This window comes from Gymnoscopelus braueri (genome assembly GCF_963280865.1).
Source record: "Gymnoscopelus braueri genome assembly, chromosome: 12".
NCBI classification, from domain to species: domain Eukaryota; kingdom Metazoa; phylum Chordata; class Actinopteri; order Myctophiformes; family Myctophidae; genus Gymnoscopelus; species Gymnoscopelus braueri.
The window spans coordinates 54,625,539-54,645,505 of NC_137614.1; the positions used below are offsets into that span (position 1 = coordinate 54,625,539).

The 19,967-nt window shown below is 44.3% G+C and overlaps 1 protein-coding gene across 2 annotated transcripts in view; it reads right to left on the minus strand.

The window, feature by feature from the left end:
• The window catches only part of LOC308097072 (microphthalmia-associated transcription factor-like), a 50,115-nt gene that overhangs the window by 1,178 nt on the left and 28,970 nt on the right, over positions 1 to 19,967 (minus strand). The window contains exons 3-9 of one of the 2 annotated variants that reach the window (XM_080444664.1): positions 12,611 to 12,811; positions 10,451 to 10,534; positions 9,933 to 10,053; positions 8,179 to 8,253; positions 8,044 to 8,097; positions 6,352 to 6,427; positions 2,724 to 2,871 (exon numbers count right to left, since the gene is read on the minus strand). In XM_080444664.1, coding sequence (XP_080300790.1) covers positions 2,724 to 2,871; positions 6,352 to 6,427; positions 8,044 to 8,097; positions 8,179 to 8,253; positions 9,933 to 10,053; positions 10,451 to 10,534; positions 12,611 to 12,811 — 759 coding nt within the window. Of the gene's footprint in view, positions 1 to 2,723; positions 2,872 to 6,351; positions 6,428 to 8,043; positions 8,101 to 8,178; positions 8,254 to 9,932; positions 10,054 to 10,450; positions 10,535 to 12,610; positions 12,812 to 19,967 lie in introns of both variants that reach the window. The other variant, XM_080444663.1, reaches the window with a different exon arrangement.

The window sequence follows — 19,967 nt, forward strand, 5'->3', positions numbered from 1 at the left end:
GCGCAGCTGCAGCCCGTCAAGCCTAATTTATGCTCCGTCCCGCAAAGGTGTCGCGCGCAGAGAACAGCTGTTCTCTGAAGCATATATGTCTCGCCAGGGCGCACCTCACTAGCCAACACACAAGAGGAGGTTGAATGAACTGAAACCAGCGCACCGTAAAACAACAGGTTTGGGGATCTGTTGGGAATTGATTACATGAAACAGTCACCTGTGCGTCCAGTCTCAATGTTGGTAGACAAACAATTGGTCAATTGGATAGACAACAGAGTCAGAGTGACAGTGGAGCCAGTAGGAGGTGCACCACCTACGTAGACACACTGCAGTGTCACAGTGGAGCCAGTAGGAGGTGCACCACCTACGTAGACACACTGCAGTGTCACAGTGGAGCCAGTAGGAGGTGCACCACCTACGTAGACACACTGCAGTGTGACAGTGTAGCCAGTAGGAGGTGCACCACCTATGTAGACACACTGCAGTGTCACAGTGGAGCCAGTAGGAGGTGCACCACCTACGTAGACACACTGCAGTGTGACAGTGGAGCCAGTAGGAGGTGCACCACCTATGTAGACACTGTGACAGCAGAGCTAAAACACTGCAGAGCTCAAGACCCTGATGCTAGGAGGGTGTGGAGGCCATGATGCTAGGAGGGTGTGGAGGGCATGATGCTAGGAGGGTGTGGAGGGCATGATGCTAGGAGGGTGTGGAGGGCATGATGCTAGGAGGGTGTGGAGGGCAGGATGCTAGGAGGGTGTGATGGTCCTGATGCTAGGAGGGTGTGGAGGTCCTGATGCTAGGAGGGTGTGGAGGGCAGGATGCTAGGAGGGTGTGGAGGGCATGATGCTAGGAGGGTGTGGAGGTCCTGATGCTAGGAGGGTGTGGAGGTCCTGATGCTAGGAGGGTGTGGAGGGCAGGATGCTAGGAAGGTGTGGAGGTCCTGATGCTAGGAGGGTGTAGAGGTCATGATGCTAGGAGGGTGTGGAGGGCAGGATGCTAGGAGGGTGTGGAGGTCCTGATGCTAGGAGGGTGTAGAGGTCATGATGCTAGGAGGGTGTGGAGGGCAGGATGCTAGGAGGGTGTGATGGTCCTGATGCTAGGAGGGTGTGGAGGTCCTGATGCTAGGAGGGTGTGGAGGCCATGATGCTAGGAGGGTGTGGAGGGCAGGATGCTAGGAGGGTGTGATGGTCCTGATGCTAGGAGGGTGTGGAGGTCCTGATGCTAGGAGGGTGTGGAGGGCATGATGCTAGGAGGGTGTGGAGGTCCTGATGCTAGGAGGGTGTGGAGGGCATGATGCTAGGAGGGTGTGGAGGGCAGGATGCTAGGAGGGTGTGGAGGGCATGATGCTAGGAGGGTGTGGAGGGCATGATGCTAGGAGGGTGTGGAGGGCATGATGCTAGGAGGGTGTGGAGGGCATGATGCTAGGAGGGTGTGGAGGTCCTGATGCTAGGAGGGTGTAGAGGTCATGATGCTAGGAGGGTGTGGAGGGCAGGATGCTAGGAGGGTGTGGAGGTCCTGATGCTAGGAGGGTGTAGAGGTCATGATGCTAGGAGGGTGTGGAGGTCCTGATGCTAGGAGGGTGTGGAGGCCATGATGCTAGGAGGGTGTGGAGGCCATGATGCTAGGAGGGTGTGATGGTCCTGATGCTAGGAGGGTGTGGAGGGCAGGATGCTAGGAGGGTGTGGAGGTCCTGATGCTAGGAGGGTGTGGAGGGCAGGATGCTAGGAGGGTGTGGAGGGCAGGATGCTAGGAGGGTGTGGAGGGCATGATGCTAGGAGGGTGTGGAGGGCAGGATGCTAGGAGGGTGTAGAGGTCATGATGCTAGGAGGGTGTGGAGGGCAGGATGCTAGGAGGGTGTGGAGGTCCTGATGCTAGGAGGGTGTAGAGGTCATGATGCTAGGAGGGTGTGGAGGCCATGATGCTAGGAGGGTGTGGAGGTCCTGATGCTAGGAGGGTGTGGAGGGCATGATGCTAGGAGGGTGTGGAGGGCATGATGCTAGGAGGGTGTGGAGGTCCTGATGCTAGGAGGGTGTGGAGGGCATGATGCTAGGAGGGTGTGGAGGGCATGATGCTAGGAGGGTGTGGAGGGCATGATGCTAGGAGGGTGTGGAGGTCCTGATGCTAGGAGGGTGTGGAGGGCATGATGCTAGGAGGGTGTGGAGGCCATGATGCTAGGAGGGTGTGATGGTCCTGATGCTAGGAGGGTGTGGAGGCCATGATGCTAGGAGGGTGTGGAGGGCAGGATGCTAGGAGGGTGTGGAGGGCATGATGCTAGGAGGGTGTGGAGGGCATGATGCTAGGAGGGTGTGGAGGGCAGGATGCTAGGAGGGTGTGGAGGGCAGCCTAATTAGAACACAATAAGTTGTCTGTGTTGTGTTGTTGTGTTGTTGTGTTGTTGTGTTGTTGTGTTGTTGTGTACTGTAGATGAAGGACAAACTTTTGTCTTGATGAATGACTTTGAACCACAAGTTTGAAATCTGCCATTATAAGCAACATAATTAAGAGATACATAATGATATCCACAATCCCTCAGAACTCAGAGTTCAGTCCATTCTATTTCTATGGCTTATCGCACGTTTTGCATATTGCGTTTGGCATATTACATATTTATTATTATTATTATTATTATTATTATTATTACTATTATTATTATAGACAGTTATACCTGTATCCTCAGGATTAGATGTGGGTTAGCGTGTTAATTGGCATTTTAATTAATAAAGTTATACCTGTATCCTCAGGATTAAATGTCGGTTAGCGTGTTCCAGCTTCTTCTGTCTGGTGTCCAGTTCTTTGGCTCTCAGCTGTTCTCTCTGGAGCTTCCTGATGTAATCCACTGAAGCTTTGAGGATAGTTCCTTTGTTCCAACGCATGTCCCTGAGAGAGAGACATAGAGAGAGAGAGAGAGAGAGAGAGAGAGAGAGAGAGAGAGAGAGAGAGAGAGAGAGAGAGAGGAGAGAGAGAGAGAGAGACATAGAGAGACAGAGAGAGAGAGAGAGAGAGAGAGAGAGAGAGAGAGAGAGAGAGAGAGAGAGAGAGAGAGAGAGAGAGACATAGAGAGACAGAGAGAGAGAGAGAGGGAGAGAGAGAGAGAGAGAGAGAGAGAGAGAGAGAGAGACATAGAGAGAGAGAGAGAGAGAGAGAGAGAGAGAGAGAGAGAGAGAGAGAGAGAGAGAGAGAGAGAGAGAGAGAGAGATCATATTGTGACACTGCCACATAAATGTGTGAAATAATGTATTTCCTGTCCAGGTATGATGAGTATTGAAAGAAAAAGATACACAAGAAACATAACATACTTGGTGATAACAGGGGAATATAATGGTTAAGATATGGTTGAATATTTAACACCTGAATACAGAAAAACATGTTTTGTTTTGTGTAAGGTGACTATGGCTATTATGATTCATTTTCTGTTGACATGGTTCACACATAGGGGGCGCTGTGGGGGAAAAGCAGCACATGTAGCAAAAGTTCCACAGGAAGTGAGGTATCAGGAACAGCTATAAAAGTACAGGAAGTGAGGCGGACGGGGGTTCCATTTTAGGTATTAAAAAAAAGATGTTTGGTGGTGTTTGAGAAAGAGACTCTTGTAAGCCTAAACTAAACCAAAATCAGGAATTGATAAACCAGTGAGTAGTGTGGCCGGAGAACTTATGGATCTGGAAGGAGAGAAGTTTGGTCGAGGAACATTTCTGAGGGTTTAGCTCTGAAGCCACAGAGCTTTTGTACAGAGGAACCCATGTGGCTGACCCTGACTTGAAGGTTGGGTGAGGAATATACTTGTTATCCAATGCATTGCCTTTTTATTTGATGACTTTGCGGATTACTTGATTTTCGGAAAATAGAAGATCGACAATATCTGTTGGATTACTTTTGGATTATTATGGATTACTTTTGGGAAACTTTACTCTTTGGACACATTTAAAAGGACTTTGCGTTGCGGGGCTAAAGATCAGAGTTTGATCTAGCCCTAGAATGTCTGTGATCTTACATACATTTCATGTAGCCCCTTTCGGGACCCTGTTTACCTTTTTTATATTTGGGAAGGCGGTATCCAGGGTCCCTTGTCGCTCAAAACACTCTCTCTGGTACTGGCGGCTACCACTGTCTGGTCTCGGGCTAATAGCTCGTCGCTTAGAAGTTGCAGAGATTTCTCAAAGGTACCAACAAGAGCAATACTAACGCGCCAGAAAGCTGCATTAATCCGCACGGATCGGCGATGCCGTTTAAATTTTTTAATAATTTAGTAAAACTTAAGCTCCTCTCTCACACTCTGCTCCACTTCCCATGTCCCGCCTCCCCGCGTTGTGATTGTCATGCAAGCATGTAGGAGCTCGCCAATCAGAGGCAGTACCGTAGGACCATAGAGGTATGCGTAGGACGCGCAGCTTGTCAGTCACCGCGGGGAGGCGGGACATGGGAAGTGGAGCAGAGTGTGAGAGAGGAGCTTAAGTTTTACTAAATTATTAAAAATGTTTATTAGCCCGAGACCAGACAGTGGTAGCCGCCAGTACCAGAGAGAGTGTTTTGAGCGACAAGGGACCCTGGATACCGCCTTCCCAAATATAAAAAAGGTAAACAGGGTCCCGAAAGGGGCTAACATTTCATGTATTCCAAATACGCAGTCATAGATCACCCTGGCCGACGCGCTGTGTAGTCACGATCTGCGCGGCCGTAAAAGTGCTCTAAACTCCATCTGTACTCACCCAATAATTAATTCCTAAGACTTGGAGTCATATTTTGTCCTCTAGTTTCATATCCATTTGAAAGTTCTGCCAGAAAACGTGTGTTTAGTGAAATATCTCCACTTTTCCACGAGCTGCACACGGGACGACTTTCTGTACGGGCGAGGGGTCCGGAATGAGTGCAGGACTGAATATATCTAAACTTCCTTTGGGAAGCACAAATGTTTGGGACACACAATTGGCAGGTGATGTGACTCATTACCCCGCACCAATCAGGTGATGTGACTCATTACCCCGCACCAATCAGGTGATGTGACTCATTACCCCGCACCAATCAGGTGATGTGACTCATTACCCCGCACCAATCAGGTGATGTGACTCATTACCCCACACCAATCAGGTGATGTGACTCATTACCCCGCACCAATCAGGTGATGTGACTCATTACCCCGCACCAATCAGGTGATGTGACTCATTACCCCACACCAATCAGGTGATGTGACTCATTACCCCGCACCAATCAGGTGATGTGACTCATTACCCCGCACCAATCACAAGCACCTGTCAATTGTGTGCCCCATTGGTTTGTGCTTCCCTGTGTCAATGTGTTATGACGTTTGTGATGACCAGAGGATGTTTGGGTAAATTTGGTCCTTCACTCAAGTCGTTAGACTCATTTAACGGCAGAATGTTATAATAACAGATTACGTTCGGTGCCAGAAATCTCACCGTTGCGCTGCGTTGTGCTGTTTAAATCTCTAGACTCCACGACGGGCGATCCATGAAAAAAAAGCATGCGTGTAGGTTGTGCGATGGTCCTGGCTAAAGCCTGGAACAACAACATGTCTCATGTGAGTCACCGTTGCAGAGCGATCGCGCATCGAGAATGACTCGTTTTGCCCACTGTAAATAGTTAAGGAGATACAGAGGTTTTTAGCCAGGAGATAGAATGGAAGCGGATGGGAGCCAGATTTTTTTGGCACGGTGATCCATCTGTCCCCTTAACTTCTTAGAGTGTTTCATGGGTGATTTCCAGGGCTGCACTACCCCCCCCCCCCCCCTTTGTGAAAAAAACGAAAAGGTAATAAAACCGTATATATACGTTTTTTAGGATTGTTGGCACTCCACTGCAAAAAGGTATATATACGGTTTTGCACTTCTCTATGTCTCTCTCTCTCTCTCTCTCTCTCTCTCTCTCTCTCTCTCTCTCTCTCTCTCTCTCTCTCTCTCTATGTCTCTCTCTCTCTCTCTCTCTCTCTCTCTCTCTCTCTCTCTCTCTCTCTCTAAAAACACCCGTCCTTGGTTCTGTTGACTAATATTGTTCCAATGCGTGAGAAGGCCGTGTTTTTTAGCTGGAAAAAAACCCTGTGGAGAATTCATGGGTATTTTTTAGTTTTTGTCTCATTCCTAAGACAATGTGATGACCGGCAGCGGTTCAGGTAGGAGACATAAAGAGTCTCCTTTGTGTCTCCTACCTGAACCGCTGCCTACCGGTCCACTGGTCATCAAATTATTGTCTTAGGAATGAGACAAAAACGAAATAAAACTAAATATCCATGAATTCAAGTCTCCATGGGGTGACTAATCCATAGAAAAACAGTATTTTTTTTGGGTGAACTATCCCTTTAAATATGATTACATTTTAAACATGAGTTTAATGTTCAGAACTTACGGGTCGTTTGACTTTGGAATTAAAGTCCCCAACTCCTTAATGCGATCGTTGATATTAAACCGTCTTCTTCTTTCAACTGCATCAGAAACAACATGGCAGGGGAAAAGTAATTGTGCAAATAGCAACGTAAAATATACTTTTATGATACAGTAAATACTCAATTTTCAGAAGAACATTAATTGTGGATGTGCCTAAAATGTTCTGTTGCTGCTTCTTTCTGTAAAAGTAAAAAATATATGTATAGATTTCTGGCATAATACCTATTAATGTGCTTAATACTGGCAACTTCCATAGAAAATATGTCCATCTTTCACCTCAAAATATGTGATATAAGTAAAAAATAAATACATAAAAAAGGTCCATAATGTTTCTAGATGTACCAATAGAGAACTGAAGTGTGACATCACTGCCACTAGAGGGCGCTATCCTCTGTTATGTTTTCTATTGAAAATCCCATAGAGAAATCTTAGATCACGTCATATAAGAACTGTGTTCCAAAAATAAACAAATCACCCCGGCAATATGACTCATATTGATAGAAACATCAACTGACCTTTGACCTAGCCCTGAAACATGACTGTCATATCATGACAGTCATGGCGGAACATCAACCTGGTTTTGGCACTTTCTCCATTTACAGCCCGTACATCTACATAAACGTTCATATTTACAGCCTGTAGCCCTGTACATCTACATAAACGTTCATATTTACAGCCCGTACATCTACATAAACGTTCATATTTACAGCCTGTACGTCTACATAAACGTTCATATTTACAGCCTGTACATCTACATAAACGTTCATATTTACAGCCCATACATCTACATAAACGTTCATATTTACAGCCTGTACATCTACATAAACGTTCATATTTACAGCCTGTACATCTACATAAACGTTCATATTTACAGCCTGTACATCTACATAAACGTTCATATTTACAGCCTGTACATCTACATAAACGTTCATATTTACAGCCTGTACGTCTACATAAACGTTCATATTTACAGCCCGTACATCTACATAAACGTTCATATTTACAGCCTGTACGTCTACATAAACGTTCATATTTACAGCCTGTACGTCTACATAAACGTTCATATTTACAGCCCGTACATCTACATAAAGGTTCATATTTACAATATAAAGTACTGACCCCACGCCCATGGATGTTACAAGTTAAAGCGTCTGGGTCTAAGTACCCGTATCTTCCATATTGTTCAATAAAAAACATTTTAATCCGATCGGTGGCCATTTTCTCCAAATTTACTCCATATGCTTTCAACTACGTGACCCTATCGGTTGGGACGTGTACTGCACTCTGATACATTATAACTCTATGAGGAAATGGCCACCGATCGGATTAAAATACTTTTCATTGAACCATATGGAAGATACGGGTACTTAGACACGCCCGCTTCTTACATCCATGGTCATTAGGAAGGAACTTGAAATATTGTAAATGTGAACGTTTATGTAGATGTACGGGTTATAAATGTGAACGTTTATGTAGATGTACGGGTTATAAATATGAACGTTTATGTAGATGTACGGGTTGTAAATGGAGAAAGTGCCAAAACCAGGTTGAAGTTCCTCTATAAAGAGTAATAATAATACTCTATAAAGAGTAATAATAATAATACTCTATAAAGAGTAATAATAATGATAATATTAAGATGCTTAAAACTCACTCAAGTTATGGTTATCCTTTTTCTGTCTTTCCTTTGCCATTGCTCTTACCTCAGCTTCTGAAAGCAGACATTTGTATTATAATGTGTGTAAGAATCACTAATTAGTACTAATTAAGAATGAAGTGGGACACGTACCAACAGGGAAGCCCTCAGGATGCTGGTAACCGTCAAACGATCCTGGTTTGTCCATCATGTGAGACTGATGGGAAACTGTTGACATATGAGAATAATAATTATTATGATTATGATTATTAGGGAGACGAGCCCTTTTGTTCTATATTATTCTGCCGTGTTTTTGCAGTTCTGGCCTAACCGTGCACTCCAAAATGTACAGTATGTCTACACTAATAAATAATCCCTGTGAAAATATAACATTTTATACATGTATTTAAACAAACTGCTTTAACAGTCATTCGGTTAAGCTTGCAGATCTGGCTGCGTTGGCTATTTGAAAATAGCAGATCTACAAGCGCATCGCGACGCGTTGTGAGCTTGTAGATCTGCTATTTTCAAAATATACGAGCGCTTATGCGAGAGCATTTTCGGGAGTCGGGACTGGCATGGCCGCGCCGCTGTAATCTTTTTATGGACAGCGAGGTCTCGAAACTTACAGTAGCGTGTCCTATGGAGTTATACAGCCTGGGCTGGGTTGAGGATATAAATATAAACTCGACCCTCCAAACCTTTGACCAGCGCTGGAGGTTATTCTTCATGCTGTGGATTCAGATCGGACATTTAACCGTCCCAACACACACCAGCCTTGATCCATTAATGTTTATAATTCATTCATCAATGATCACTCCATAAACGTTCACATCATTATGACTGCCTTGCCTGCTATCTCTCATTTAACGTGGCGTCACGGCAGCCCGTGACTCAAGGGGGAATACATTGTTTTATTTTAGTGTAACTAGAACGCGCACTGCGCACTGCTCGTAATGGGTTAAATTAATATACAAACGTATGGTATGATTTATGACGATGAGATTTGGTGTCATGTAGAATACTTGACAAAGATTGTACCATCACAGAATACATGAAAGACTGCTGTTTCCACAGAGTGCCAATGCTACACTTGTCTTGGGCTTGCATTGCAAGTAGGTGCGCATGCGTGCGTGCGTGCGTGCGTGCGTGCGTGCGTGCGTGCGTGCGTGCGCGTGTGTACATCAGACGCGGACATGAAAGGCAGCGAGGCGGGCGGGGGAAACTCTCTTATTGTCTTTCCATGCTTTGTTTGGTCGTATTCTCGTTCTTCATGTGGTAAAATCGGGGCGTTTGGATAATATTTCAGGGCGTGTTATTTAACTGACGCTCGGTTTCAGCCTGACATTTATCAAGGCTCCGACCAAATGTACGCTAGGATTGGCTGTATAGGATGGCTTCATAAATGTGACTTGGACGTTGGTGTACGGCCGAATTTATGGACAAATATAAGCCGTTTTTTACGCTCCATTGATAAATGAGGGCCAGTGTGTTGTGTACATTGTGTACATACATTCTCTCTTGATGTGTGTTAGATGATCAGGACAGTGTGTTGTGTTGTGTAGTCGTGTAGTTACATTCTCTCTTGATGTGTGTTGTGTTGTGTAGTTGTGTAGTTACATTCTCTCTTGATGTGTCTTAGATGATCAGGACAGTGTGTTGTGTTGTGTAGTTGTGTAGTTGCATTGTCTCTTGATGTGTGTTGTGTTGTGTAGTTGTGTACATACACTCACTCTTGATGTGTGTTGTGTTGTGTAGTTGTGTAGTTACACTCTCTCTTGATGTGTGTTGTGTTGTGTAGTTGTGTAGTTACACTCTCTCTTGATGTGTGTTGTGTTGTGTAGTTGTGTACATACACTCTCTCTTGATGTGTGTTGTGTTGTGTAGTTGTGTAGTTGTGTACATACACTCTCTCTTGATGTGTGTTAGATGATCAGGACAGGAGTTGCTGATGTTGACACCTTGTGGAGGCAGAGCCTGGTTGTCATGGTTACCATACATCTCCATCAGGTTGGCAGGCACAGCCATCTGACAACAAGTTCAAAGGTCATCCTACACGTTTTGTAATGTTTACGATGAATGTACACATTATGTAATGAGGATACAAACACTTTTGTTTGTATGAATGGATTTTTTTATGCAGTTTTGCTGTTGTGGAAACTTAAAAGAGTAAAACTCTGTAAAACACTCACTCACTCAGTGTAAAATATATCAGGAAAACATTCATTCACTCACTATACAACACAAATACTCCATGTATTCAAGGCTTCATTCGGTCAGTAATTGATCATTGATCAAGTCATATCAATCATCATTATAATAAATAAGTTTATCAATAAGTTGTACAGTATTGATCAGTAATAATAAATTGATCATATTGATCATGCCAGATGGATTCATCCTAATAATAATCAATAAGTCTTACTGTAAGTCCTGGATCCATCAGCCCCAGGATGTCGTCATTGTAACTCGACTCCAGACTAATGATGTCATCAATGACATCATCCATCTAAAACAATGCAACACATTTGATTAAATATGCATTATAATGTAGTCTAACATTCATTAGAAGGACAATATCAGTCACTAGAAGCAGAGATGTGTGTTTTAATGAGTCTAACATTCATTAGAAGGACAATATCAGTCACTAGAAGCAGAGACGTGTGTTTTAATGAGTCTAACATTCATTAGAAGGACAATATCAGTCACCAGAAGCAGAGACGTGTGTTTTAATGAGTCTAACATTCATTAGAAGGACAATATCAGTCACTAGAAGCAGAGACGTGTGTTTTAATGAGTCTAACATTCATTAGAAGGACAATATCAGTCACTAGAAGCAGAGACGTGTGTTTTAATGAGTCTAACATTCATTAGAAGGACAATATCAGTCACTAGAAGCAGAGACGTGTGTTTTAATGAGTAACGTTCATTAGAAGGACAAAGTCAGTCACTAGAATTATAAAATGTAGTCAGAGATGTAAGATCTATAGATGTATAATATATATTATTATTATTATTATCATTATTATTATTATTATTATTATATATAATGTATATATAATATATATATATATCTCTGCACACACGTCATGCCAAGTCCGGCATAAACGTTATGGAAGCCCTGCCAAGTCAGGCTGAGGGTCTGATTGGCTATCAGGGAATCAGTCAAGCTGAGAATCTGATTGGCTATCAGGGGATCAGTCAAGCTGAGAGTCTGATTGGCTATCAGGGAATCAGTCAAGCTGAGAGTCTGATTGGCTTATCAGGGAATCAGTCAAGCTGAGAGTCTGATTGGCTTATCAGGGAATCAGTCAAGCTGAGAGTCTGATTGGCTATCAGGGAATCAGTCAAGCTGAGAGTCTGATTGGCTATCAGGGAATCAGTCAAGCTGAGAATCTGATTGGCTATCAGGGAATCAGTCAAGCTGAGAATCTGATTGGCTATCAGGGAATCAGTCAAGCTGAGAGTCTGATTGGCTATCAGGGAATCAGTCAAGCTGAGAGTCTGATTGGCTATCAGGGAATCAGTCAAGCTGAGAATCTGATTGGCTATCAGGGAATCAGTCAAGCTGAGAATCTGATTGGCTATCAGGGAATCAGTCAAGCTGAGAGTCTGATTGGCTATCAGGGAATCAGTCAAGCTGAGAATCTGATTGGCTATCAGGGAATCAGTCAAGCTCAGAGACTGATTGGCTATCAGGGAATCAGTCAAGCTGAAAGTCTGATTGGCTATCAGGGAATCAGTCAAGCTGAGAGTCTGATTGGCTATCAGGGAATCAGTCAAGCTGAGAGTCTGATTGGCTATCAGGGAATCAGTCAAGCTGAGAGTCTGATTGGCTATCAGGGAATCAGTCAAGCTGAGGGTCTGATCACTGATCAAAGTGGGAAAGAAGCCTAAATAATAACCAGAGCTCTGATCAATAGTCTGTGGCAGGTTTGGAGGCAAGTGGAGAGATCCTGTGTTTGCGAACCCCGCACGTAGTTCGGAGGCCTTGTCAATTATAGTAGTAGGATAATATTAATAGTATTAATATTAATAATAAGGGTAATAATAATAATAACTAGAAAGTACTGTTCCTGATTAATTCTGTCTTACCTATTTATATTACATATTGTGATGTCACGTGAAGCTTGACCAATCCAAAAACAGACGGAATAATAATAATAACTAGTGAAGATAACATTAGTGTGATCGCTAAAGCGATCCCACAATAATATTAATATTAATAATAATATTAATAATAATAATACCTCTTTCTCACAGTGGGAGGGGTTGAGGGTCAGTAAGATAATAATAATAATAATAATAATATTAATAATAATAATAATAATAATACCTCTTTCTCACAGTGGGAGGGGTTGAGGGTCAGTAACATAATAATAATAATATTAATAATAATAATAATAATAATAATAATACCTCTTTCTCACAGTGGGAGGGGTTGAGGGTCAGTAAGATAATAATAATAATAATAATAATAATATTAATAATAATAATAATGATACCTCTTTCTCACAGTGGGAGGGGTTGAGGGTCAGTAAGATAATAATAATAATAATAATATTAATAATAATAATAATAATACCTCTTTCTCACAGTGGGAGGGGTTGAGGGTCAGTAAGGCCATCGGACTGTTGGGGGCGCTGTTGGTTCCCGGCCCGGGCGGCATGCCAGTGCCTTGCTCGACGGCGCTGGAGGGGCGGAGCTTCCCCAGGTAGCGTTTAACCTGCTGCTGCTGAGACTGTTGGATGTGATACTTAGTGGGGTTCTGGAGCTGGGTCTGGACCTGTGAATAAATTAACATATATTAACATAATTAATACATTATAATAGGGTTCTGGCGCTGGGTCTGGACCTCTGAATAAATTAACATATATTAACATAATTAATACATTATAATAGACTGTTGGATGTGATACTTAGTGGGGTTCTGGAGCTGGGTCTGGACCTGTGAATAAATTAACATATATTAACATAATTAATACATTATTATAATAGGGTTCTGGAGCTGGGTTATTATTCCATAACTGAAAAGGAGCAGGAAGAAGATAAACCTTATTTATACCTGCCCCTTTCTACCATTAAAATCATCAAACAATATCCTACCAACCAGTACATCACCATGATTCATCAGAAAATAAAAAAGGAGAAAACTCAAAGGAGAAAATGAGATAACAAAGAACGAAAGTACGAGAAAATTAAACACAAATAAGCAAAAAAATTACATTTTACCAAACTATGACAACCATGAATAAAACATGGAAAATAAAAAATGGAAATTAACCTTCCAATTCATACTAATTTCCCCCCTTTTGAACCATTTCTTAAACTGAAATATTGTTGTACAACTCTTCAACTCCTTGCTTTGCGCATTCCATAACTTTAGACCTGTAACAGAGATATGTAACAGAGATACACCTTTGTTTTAATGCCGTCCGAGCAAACAGATGTTTTAAATCATCTCTTCTTCTGTGATCCTCCTCCTCTGAGCTCAACACAAAGAACTTCTGGAACTGTTGTTTTCCGCTCTGTCTGTACACAACTAATAATGTTCTGTCTGTACACAACTAATAATGTTCTCTGTCTGTACACAACTAATAATGTTCTCTGTCTGTACACAACTAATAATGTTCTCTGTCTGTACACAACTAATAATGTTCTGTCTGTACACAACTAATAATGTTCTCTGTCTGTACACAACTAATAATGTTCTCTGTCTGTACACAACTAATAATGTTCTCTGTCTGTACACAACTAATAATGTTCTCTGTCTGTACACAACTAATAATGTTCTGTCTGTACACAACTAATAATGTTCTGTCTGTACACAACTAATAATGTTCTGTCTGTACACAACTAATAATGTTCTGTCTGTACACAACTAATAATGTTCTCTGTCTGTACACAACTAATAATGTTCGTAGGTCAATTAAATCCATTATTTTCAACAAACCTGATCAAATAAAAAGTCTGTTAGTAAGTGCTCTGAAATCCTCTTTGTAAATAATTAAGCTATTTTTTGGGAATGATGTTACTCTCATACGTGTTGCCCCACACAGTGTGCAATACAACATCCTTAGTATACTCCTGTCTAAATCATATTTGACCTTGTTAAAAATAAAAAGACTTTTACATATATATGATTTGTCCATGCTTGTATATATATATTGTATATATTGTATATTGTATATATATATATAGATGATTTGTCCATGCTTGTATATATATATTGTATATATTGTATATTGTATATATATAGATGATTTGTCCATGCTTGTATATATATATTGTATATATATATTGTATATATTGTATATTGTATATATATATTGTATATGTTGTATATTGTATATATATATATATATATGATTTGTCCATGCTTTGGTTGTGTGTGAGTGTCAAGCTCCGAAAATAGCAGATCTACAGTACAAGCTCACACCGCATCGCAGACACGTTGTGAGCTTGTAGATCAGCTATTTTCAGCAAAAAGCTAAGTATAAATCAGGCATTAGGACACCATCACAGCCCCCCCCACTGACCCCCAAAATACTGTTTTGGCGACTATTAATCAACTGTAGATTTAGTTGAGTTAAATCTTATGATATTTAGTCGACTAAAATAAGCTGTCAGAATGCACAGTGACACATACCTGATAAGGATGATAGCCCAGCATTTCAAGCATCTTTATAAACGTTGTTGGAGGAGAGGACCAGTTGAAGAGGTATATAGTATAGTATAGGTATATAGTAGATAGAGGACCAGTTGAAGAGGTATATAGTAAAGTATAGGTATATAGTAGATAGAGGACCAGTTGAAGAGGTATATAGTAAAGTATAGGTATATAGTAGATAGAGGACCAGTTGAAGAGGTATATAGTAAAGTATAGGTATATAGTAGATAGAGGACCAGTTGAAGAGCTGGACGTTAAAACCTTTAATTCAGTTTAATCCTCGTTGGTGATAATAAGAACTGAAGGACTGATTCAAGCAGATCTACTTATAAAGGCGTGTGTGTGTGTGTGTGTGTGTGTGTGTGTGTGTGTGTGTGTGTGTGTGTGTGTGTGTGTGTGTGTGTGTGTGTGTGTGTGTGTGTGTGTGTGTGTGTGTGTGTGTGTGTGTGTGTGTGTGTGTGTGTGTGTGTGTGTGTGTGTGTGTTGGTGAGAAACATCAATTAGTTCTGCATGTCAGGCTCAAACACAAGCAGTCTTTTCACAACACTGTGTTGTTTTATGTCAAATCTAAAGCCATGTCTTTAAGGCACGTCGCTGCACGTCACACAACGTAGATCCAACAATCAGATTCTTTCTCTCCGGCCCGGCCGTCATTATATCTGACACTGTGGCTTTGGGCCGTTTAGAAGTTTCTCATCCCCACGCTAAGCCTCTGGAGGTTCTGGACCAGTTCCTGTCTTAACTCATGACACACTCAACAAGTGCTGGAAAGAAGTACTTTTACTTCAGTAAAACTATCCACAATGCTGCAGCACGCCTGGGCTCCAACCAGACAAAAGTTCCCCTCCTTCTCCTCTCCCCCCCTTCCCCTCTCCCCCTTCTCCTCTCCCCCTTCTCCTCTCCCCCCCTTCCCCTCCCCCCCTTCCCCTCTCCCCCTTCTCCTCTCCCCCTTCTCCTCTCCCCCTTCCCCTCTCCCCCTTCTCCTCTCCCCTCCTTCTCCTCTCCCCTCCTTCTCCTCTCCCCCTTCTCCTCTCCCCCCTTCTCCTCTCCCCCCTTCCCCTCTCCCCCCCTTCCCCTCTCCCCCTTCTCCTCTCCCCCTTCTCCTCTCCCCCCCTTCCCCTCTCCCCCTTCTCCTCTCCCCCTTCCCCTCTCCCCCCCTTCCCCTCTCCCCCTTCTCCTCTCCCCCTTCTCCTCTCCCCTCCTTCTCCTCTCCCCCTTCTCCTCTCCCCCTTCTCCTCTCCCCCCCTTCCCCTCTCCCCCTTCTCCTCTCCCCCCTTCTCCTCTCCCCCTTCTCCTCTCCCCCCCTTCCCCTCTCCCCCTTCTCCTCTCCCCCTTCCCCTCTCCCCCCCTTCCCCTCTCCCCCTTCTCCTCTCCCCCTTCTCCTCTCCCCTCCTTCTCCTCTCCCCCTTCTCCTCTCCCCCCTTCTCCTCTCCCCCCCTTCCCCTCTCCCCCCCTTCCCCTCTCCCCCTTCTCCTCTCCCCCTTCTCCTCTCCCCCTTCTCCTCTCCCCCCCTTCCCCTCTCCCCCTTCTCCTCTCCCCCTTCTCCTCTCCCCCTTCTCCTCTCCCCCTTCTCCTCTCCCCTCCTTCTCCTCTCCCCCTTCTCCTCTCCCCCCTTCTCCTCTCCCCCCCTTCCCCTCTCCCCCCCTTCCCCTCTCCCCCTTCTCCTCTCCCCCTTCTCCTCTCCCCCTTCTCCTCTCCCCTCCTTCTCCTCTCCCCCTTCTCCTCTCCCCCTTCTCCTCTCCCCCTTCTCCTCTCCCCCCCTTCCCCTCTCCCCCTTCTCCTCTCCCCCCTTCTCCTCTCCCCCTTCTCCTCTCCCCCCCTTCCCCTCCCCCCCTTCCCCTCTCCCCCTTCTCCTCTCCCCCTTCTCCTCTCCCCCTTCTCCTCTCCCCTCCTTCTCCTCTCCCCCTTCTCCTCTCCCCCTTCTCCTCTCCCCTCCTTCTCCTCCCCCCCTTCCCCTCTCCCCCTTCTCCTCTCCCCCCTTCTCCTCTCCCCCCCTTCCCCTCTCCCCCCCTTCCCCTCTCCCCCTTCTCCTCTCCCCCCTTCTCCTCTCCCCCTTCTCCTCTCCCCCTTCTCCTCTCTCCCCCTTCTCCTCTCTCCCCCTTCTCCTCTCCCCCTTCTCCTCTCTCCCCCTTCTCCTCTCCCCCTTCTCCTCTCCCCCTTCTCCTCTCCCTCCATTGAAATGTGTGGGAGGCAACAGTGATAAAACTACAACATGATGTCACTGAGCCACGGTGATAAGCGACTCACCCTGAAACATCTCTCTCTGTTTTTACTGACTGAACACACCCTATCACCGCTGGCTAGCGCGAGCGGAATTCCGGGCAGTGTGATTGGCCTAGAAGTTGGGTGGGCGGTCCGTTTGTTTTTTTGTTTCTCCTCTCCCATCATGGAAATTTTACCCCCGGCGAAAGACGGGGGACTGGTGCTGTCGGGTATCCAGGAGGGCGGTTGGGTCCTCGCGGGGACCCCCCGGAGGACCCCCGGCCTTGTAGATCTGCGCTTTTCGGATGAAAAACTGCTGCCGCCGGCGGAGGGCTCGTTGTATCCGGGTCGGCGGTGCGCACACGGTGGAGAGACAAAGAGAGCGAGAGAGACAGAGAAAGAGAAAGAAAGAGAGAGGGAGAAAGAGAGGAAGAGAAAGAGAAAAAGGGGAGGGGGGGAAGAGAGAGAGAGGAGGAGGTGGGGGAGAGCGCATCTGAACCAGAGGGAGGCGGGGTCAATCATTATCCAGTGGCGTAACGCAGAATCGCTGGGCCCGCGGGAGTTTCACGTGAGGCCCACGTGCGTGCACAACCTAAATTTCGGGTCTAATTCGGTCTAATTCGGGTCTATTTGACTCCACACGTCCTAGACTCTTCTCTCTTCTCTAAAACACCCTGGACAACGCTCCACACGTCCTAGACTCTTCTCTCTTCTCTAAAACACCCTGGACAACGCTCCACGCGTCCTAGACTGTTCTCTCTTCTCTAAAACACTCTGGACAACGCTCCACACGTCCTAGACTCTTCTCTCTCTTCTCTAAAACACCCTGGACAACGCTCCACACGTCCTAGACTCTTCTCTCTTCTCTAAAACACCCTGGACAACGCTCCACGCGTCCTAGACTCTTCTCTCTCTTCTCTAAAACACCCTGGACAACGCTCCACACGTCCTAGACTCTTCTCTCTTCTCTAAAACACCCTGGACAACGCTCCACGCGTCCTAGACTCTTCTCTCTCTTCTCTAAAACACCCTGGACAACGCTCCACACGTCCTAGACTCTTCTCTCTTCTCTAAAACACCCTGGACAACGCTCCACGCGTCCTAGACTGTTCTCTCTTCTCTAAAACACTCTGGACAACGCTCCACACGTCCTAGACTCTTCTCTCTCTTCTCTAAAACACTCTGGACAACGCTCCACACGTCCTAGACTCTTCTCTCTTCTCTAAAACACCCTGGACAACGCTCCACACGTCCTAGACTCTTCTCTCTTCTCTAAAACACCCTGGACAACGCTCCACGCGTCCTAGACTCTTCTCTCTTCTCTAAAACACTCTGGACAACGCTCCACGCGTCCTAGACTGTTCTCTCTTCTCTAAAACACTCTGGACAACGCTCCACACGTCCTAGACTGTTCTCTCTTCTCTAAAACACTCTGGACAACGCTCCACACGTCCTAGACTGTTCTCTCTTCTCTAAAACACTCTGGACAACGCTCCACACGTCCTAGACTCTTCTCCCTCCTGGCTCCCAAACTGTGGAACAAACTCCCCATCGCAGTTAGAATTGCAGATTCACTCCCAATGTTCTGCTGTAATCTGAAGACTCATCTCTTCAGAATCCACCTCAGCCCGTAGCACTTGACCTAGCCTTGACGCCTTGTGAGCTTGTAGATCTGCTATTTTCAGAGAGCAACACGTTCTACTGGATCCACTAGTTCTCACTAACATTTTAGTCTAGTTTTTATTTGTTGACGAAACTGTCAATATATTTAGTCTTAGTCAGTGAGAAAAGGTAGTCCACCAACATTTTTCGTCATAGTTTCAGTTGACGAAATCAACACTGGTTTAGACTGATGTTAGGTTCATTATTTACCTGTGATCCTAGTTTACTGAGACACTACACTGTCTCTGTATTCTATGATCCTATAGTTTACTGAGACACTACACTGTCTCTGTATTCTATGATCCTATAGTTTACTGAGACACTACACTGTCTCTGTATTCTATGATCCTATAGTTTACTGAGACACTACACTGTCTCTGTATTCTATGATCCTATAGTTTACTGAGACACTACACTGTCTCTGTATTCTATGATCCTATAGTTTACTGAGACACAACACTGTCTCTGTATTCTATGATCCTATAGTTTACTGAGACACTACACTGTCTCTGTATTCTATGATCTTATAGTTTACTGAGACACTACACTGTCTCTGTATTCTATGATCCTATAGTTTACTGAGACACTACACTGTCTCTCTGTATTCTATGATCCTATAGTTTACTGAGACACTACACTGTCTCTCTGTATTCTATGATCCTATAGTTTACTGAGACACTACACTGTCTCTATGTATTCTATGATCCTATAGTTTACTGAGACACTACACTGTCTCTGTATTCTATGATCCTATAGTTTACTGAGACACTACACTGTCTCTCTGTATTCTATGATCCTATAGTTTACTGAGACACTACACTGTCTCTATGTATTCTATGATCCTATAGTTTACTGAGACACTACACTGTCTCTGTATTCTATGATCCTATAGTTTACTGAGACACTACACTGTCTCTCTGTATTCTATGATCCTATAGTTTACTGAGACACTACACTGTCTCTCTGTATTCTATGATCCTATAGTTTACTGAGACACTACACTGTCTCTGTATTCTATGATCCTATAGTTTACTGAGACACTACACTGTCTCTGTATTCTATGATCCTATAGTTTACTGAGACACTACACTGTCTCTGTATTCTATGATCCTATAGTTTACTGAGACACTACACTGTCTCTCTGTATTCTATGATCCTATAGTTTACTGAGACACTACACTGTCTCTATGTATTCTATGATCCTATAGTTTACTGAAACACTACACTGTCTCTGTATTCTATGATCCTATAGTTTACTGAGACACTACACTGTCTCTGTATTCTATGATCCTATAGTTTACTGAGACACTACACTGTCTCTATGTATTCTATGATCCTATAGTTTACTGAGACACTACGCTGTCTCTGTATTCTATGATCCTATAGTTTACTGAGACACTACACTGTC